Raw genomic sequence first — 5,475 nt, forward strand, 5'->3', positions numbered from 1 at the left:
TAGCAGGTAAATGTGGTACTGAGAAGATATACAAAAGGAAGTGGAATAAACCAAAAAGCATAATGGAGTGAAAGGCAGGGTTCAGAAGACATCAGACAGTTAGTTCAGTTAAGCTAGAATATTAGGGTATGTAGGATTTAGTTAAATAACTGTTTGTGGTTTATGATTTTGTTTGGCTTCCATATCTGAGTGTGATCATTTGATTTGTGTTGTTTGATTTTAAAAGCTCTTTGGAATTTTGGATATACTCTTTAGTCTCCTGCGTACCAGCCCAACTAGAGGTCAGCTTTTCTTACTGCTGTTTGAACCAGGAAATGCTGACATACTTTATGCCTTGCTCTTAAATCAGAAGTACTCTGACAGACTAAGAGAAATCATTTTTAAGGTACATTTTTCAGATGTCTTTATATTTTGGGACAGTTATGGTATATGAATTTACTTGGAATATATACATTCTATGAATGTAAATCTTTTTTTATATCTACTTCTAATTATAAATGTCACATTTGTTTTGATATATATTTTCCATGTTTTTGCATATTAAAAAAACTAATTATATTGTAATCTTATCAATAATTTCAGTGGAAAATGTACTTTGTTATACCATCCTCAATATAAAATCTCTCATCTCTATTTTCACTTGTGGTGGGTCTACATGGCAGATCATAATTAACCTTATATAAGCACTATTTGTCAGGCACTTGCAACAACTTCATGAAGTGTGTATTATTTTCATCCCCACATTTCAGTTGAAGAAACTTAGGCAGAAAAAATTGTAATTTGTCTTGTCGAAGAATATAGAACCTATTTTTATTAAACACTCTAGAATATTCCAAACTCTGAACTTTGGCTGAAGCCACCCACTACACCTTTTTTATTAACTAAAAGCAGAGGCAGCCATATTTCTGTTGCTGAATACATTCTTTTGTTTTTTTCATGATTTAGTCTCCTTATGGATCATATTTGGATTGCCTATGTTTGAAATCCCTAAACTTTAGAAAACAAAGGTAAATTAAAAAGTGGTCTCTTGCGTATTGGTTGTGGTTACCCGTGAAGCCACTCTTTAAAGCATCTGCCCATACAAATGTTCCTTTGTGGAGATGAGATTAAATGTTATTTCTTAAAAAAATGGCCTAGGAAGGATTCTTCATGATATTATTTTCAAGATTACCCTTTCCATGTATGGTTTCAGTTTCTCTTTTTGAAAAATGTTGATCTCACTCTGAGAAGTATGGGGTTGCTGATTTATTACCTATTTTAGCATGTTGATAGGTTGCTTTGCAAGCTGTTTCTTTGTTATTAAAATTATTTTTGATAACTGCTACATAAATGGATTACTAGACTAATCTAGAAGATCTTTGTTCTCTTTGAGAACACACTATTATTCCTCTTATAAGCTACAGGGTTTGTTTCCATATATACCTTAGCCATTAAAAGAAAATGTAAATTATTCCTTTCATCTGCTAAGAAGTACATGTAAACTAGAATTTTAAACATATTAATTATTCTAACACAGATGTGTCTTAGTACAATTTATTTTTCAATTATTTTTGAATGATGATAAGAGATGGAGCACTCCTCTCTATTAGTGCTGTGTGTTTTTTTTGGGGGGGGAGATTATACTTAAGAAATACAATTATGTTCAATATTTTATTCAATATTAACCTGTGACACACTGTTCTTAGTTCTCTATATTAAGAAGACTCTATTACAATTGTGACCAGGTTATGGAACAAATGTTGAAATGTACAAATGTATATGAACGAAGTAAACAACGTATTCGACTCAGAGAAGTTGGCTATTCAGGATTGGGACTCCTTCTAAATGAAACACCTGTTAGTACTTCTCTCATTAAAAACCTCATCAATCAAATCATAAATACAGGTATGACTAAGGGTAATGGTACTGATGATATTTTTAAAATATATTTTTTTAATCCTCATCAGCGGATATGTTTTCATTGATTTTTTTAGAGAGAGAGGAAGGGGTTGGTTGCCTTCTGTACGTACTCTGACCAAGATCAAACCCAAAACCTTTTGCTGTACAAGACAATGCTCCAACCAGCTGAGCCACCCAGCTAGGGCAATCCTGATTGTTTTTAAGGAATATTCTTCATAGTAGCATAATTCTATTTGATGGTTCTCATCCCTCCCCCCCTCGAGGTTTTTCTCCCTCCTTCCTCAGCTTTTTAAATTACCTGTTGTTGTTTTTTAATATGTTAATATTGATTTCAGAGTGGCGAGGGGAAGGGAGAGAGAGATAGAAGCATCAATGAGATAATCGATTGGCTGCCTCCTGCACACCCCTTACTGGGAGGTATCGAGCCCACAACCCGGGCATGTGCCCTGACTAGGAATCGATCCACGACCTTACAGTTCATAGGTCGACATTCAACCACTGAGCCATACCGGCTGGGCTTAAATGACCTGTTATTTGATTCAGCAAGGCTTTCCTTGGGTACTGTTTTCTTATGTGCCTTTGTTTCTTATTTTCTTCCTAGGTCTAACCCAGTGCCTTACTTGGTAGGCCTTTCCTTAATGTTGATTGACTGATTAGTAAATAATTGAGTCTCTATAATAAGAAATGGACAGTAGAGAAAATATATACAGAATACTTTATCTTTTTTCTTTTGGGAGCTTAAATTGTTAAAGGCAAAATTAAAACTTCAGATAATCCTTTTTTTATAAACTTTTTTTTTTTAGTACATACTAAAAACTGTAAAATTATCAGATACTGGGGGTTCAAAAGGTAAGATAAGGTCTTTGTCTTGAGTGGTTTACCATCTTGCTGATAAGACAAAACATGTACTTAAAAATATAAGTAATAGTATAAGACCCAAGTATTATGGACAGTATGTTCAGGCAAACAAAAGAAAATAATTATTATTTACAGTTTACTCAGGAAGATGTCAAACATTCTAAAACTATTGTCTTTGTAAAATTTAAACATACCTATAATAATCAAAACTGTATGCTACAGGTATAAAAACAGACACATAGACCAAAGAACACAAACAATAAACCTATGCATATATGATCAACTAATATTTGACAAGGTGTCTAATAATACTCAGTGGGGAAAAGGTAGTTTCATCAATAAATGGTGTCAGCAAAACTGAATATCCACATACAAAAGAATGAAAATGGACCCTCATCTTATACCATTCACAAAATTTAGCCCAAGTGGATTAAATATTTAAATGTAAGACCTGAGCCATAAAACTGCTAAAAGAAAACATACGGAAAAGTTTCTTATCATAGGTCTTGACAGTGGTATTTTGAGTATGATATCAAAAGTTCCAGCAAAAAATGTCAAAGCAAGTGAGACTACAACACAGGCTTCTGCACAGCAAAAGAAACCATCAAAATTATTTTCTCCCACGGAGGGGGAGAAAATATTTGCAAGTAAAAATCTGATGAAGGGTTAATATTCAAAATATATAAGGAAACTGTACAACTCAACAGCAAAAAAATCCAATTAAAAAATTAACATAAGGACCTGAATAGCTATTTTTCCAAAGAAGATGTACAAATGGCCAACAGGAACATGAAAAGGTGCTCAACATCCTTAAATAACAGGGAAATGCAAATCAGGCCACAGATACCACTTCATACTTGTTAGGATAGCAATTATCAAAAAGACAAGAGAGGAGTGCTGGTGTAGATGTGGAGAAAAGAGAACCTTGTGACCTATTGGTGCTAATGTAAATTGGTACAGCCATTGTAGTAAATGGTATGTAGGTTCTTCAGAAAATTAAAAATAGAACTACTCTATGACCTAGCAATCCCACTTCTGGGTATATATCAAAAAGACATGAAATTACTATCTCTAAGAAATCTTTACCCCCATGTTAATTGCATCATTATTCATAATAGCCAAGACATGGAAACATCTTAAGTGTCCATTGACAGATGAATTGGTAGAGAAGATATGTTATATAAATATACACAGTAAATATTAGCCATGAAAAGGAAGGAAGAATCTGGAGAGTATTCTGCTAAGTAACATAAATCAGGGGACAAATACTGTCTGATCTCATGTGTGAAATCCAAAAAAATTAGCTCATAGAATCAGAGTAGATGGCAGTTACCAGGGCTGAGGGAGGGGCAGGGGGGAGATATGGGTGAAAGTGGTCAAAGTGTATAAACTTTTAGTTATAAGATGAGTAAGTCCTGGGCATCTAATGTACAGCATGGTAACTATAGTTAACAATATTGTGTACCTAAAAGTTACTAAGAGCAGATCTTGAATGTTTTCACCATACACAGAAAAAAAGGTAACTGAGTTGATGAATACGTTAACCTTATTGTGATAATCATTTTACAATATATACACATATCATCAAATCATTATATACCTTAAATTTATACAATGTGTCATGTCAATGATATCTTAATAAAGTTGGAAAAAAATAAAAAGGCATTTGTTATTGACAGCAAAAAATAAAATGAAGATGAAGCAATTATTTCAACATTTATATAACTATTACCTACAATTCTTTCTTTGGTTATCTCTGGAATTTAATTTTAACTTTTTCTTTTTTCCCACCACAGATCCTACTGTTAATTTCAAAGATCTGTTATCTGTGGTATATATATCTCACAGAACATACATAAATGTCAGGGTGGTCATCTGCAGAAAGGTTAGTAAACTTAAGATAGATTTTAAAAATAGCAGTGTCATTTGAATAACTTTTAGATTGAGTGTTTTGCACCAGATGTAAGTTTTAATATCTGTTATTTTATAAATGACATTTTATGGTTTCCTTTTTTGATGTGAGTTAACTTCATGTACAAGCATTCAGCATATGAATTTGTTCTTTTGAGCTTATTACATGGGCTCCTGGAAATATGCCCTTTCAGAGTCAAAAATTTATAGCCAAAGAGTAGTTTCTTTATTAAGGACTTTGAATGATTATGACCATTTCTAACATGATTACTATATTTTCGAGTTTCTGAAACTTAGAACTTTGTGGAAAGAATTTTCTCTAATCTGTTCATGACTATTCCAACAATGATTTGCCTTCATTGCACCCATTTAACCTTTAACTAAGTCAACAATTAGTTATCCCTTGAGATTCCTCTCTACTCCACTGGGAACCATTGACCTGTCTAGCATTTAATTTGCTTCCTTGCTTTTCTTTTCCTGATTAGGTCACAGTAAATCAATAAATGTGGGTATATATCTTTCTCTTGAATGGCTACTTAGTTTTTCAGTTTTGGCTATTAAGTATTTGGTTCTTTGTTGATGGACATTTAGGTTGATTCCTCTTTTTTTCCGTGTTAATATATTAACTTCTAGAAAGAACATTTTTTGCATATCCTATCTAATAAAAGACAAAAATGGTAATTGGCGTACGACCGATACCCTTTTCATTGGCTAATCAGCGAGATATGCAAATTAACTGGCAGCCAAGATGGCGGCAGGCAGCCAGGCAGCTGATGCGAACAGGGAGGCTTGCTTGCTTCAGTGACG

General features: G+C 33.3%; 1 protein-coding gene across 3 annotated transcripts in view; it reads left to right on the forward strand.

Annotated features, from left to right (window-relative positions):
- NBEAL1 (neurobeachin like 1) overlaps nucleotides 1–5,475 on the forward strand; it is a 116,023-nt gene that overhangs the window by 52,462 nt on the left and 58,086 nt on the right. For all 3 annotated transcript variants that reach the window (XM_006759395.2, XM_015561106.1, XM_015561107.1), the window contains 3 exons: nucleotides 227–385; nucleotides 1,725–1,884; nucleotides 4,554–4,642. In XM_006759395.2, the coding sequence (XP_006759458.1) occupies nucleotides 227–385; nucleotides 1,725–1,884; nucleotides 4,554–4,642 (408 nt within the window). The remainder of the gene's footprint in view (nucleotides 1–226; nucleotides 386–1,724; nucleotides 1,885–4,553; nucleotides 4,643–5,475) is intronic.

The sequence above is a fragment of the Myotis davidii genome, unplaced genomic scaffold (genome assembly GCF_000327345.1).
Source record: "Myotis davidii unplaced genomic scaffold, ASM32734v1 scaffold394, whole genome shotgun sequence".
Lineage (NCBI taxonomy): Eukaryota > Metazoa > Chordata > Mammalia > Chiroptera > Vespertilionidae > Myotis > Myotis davidii.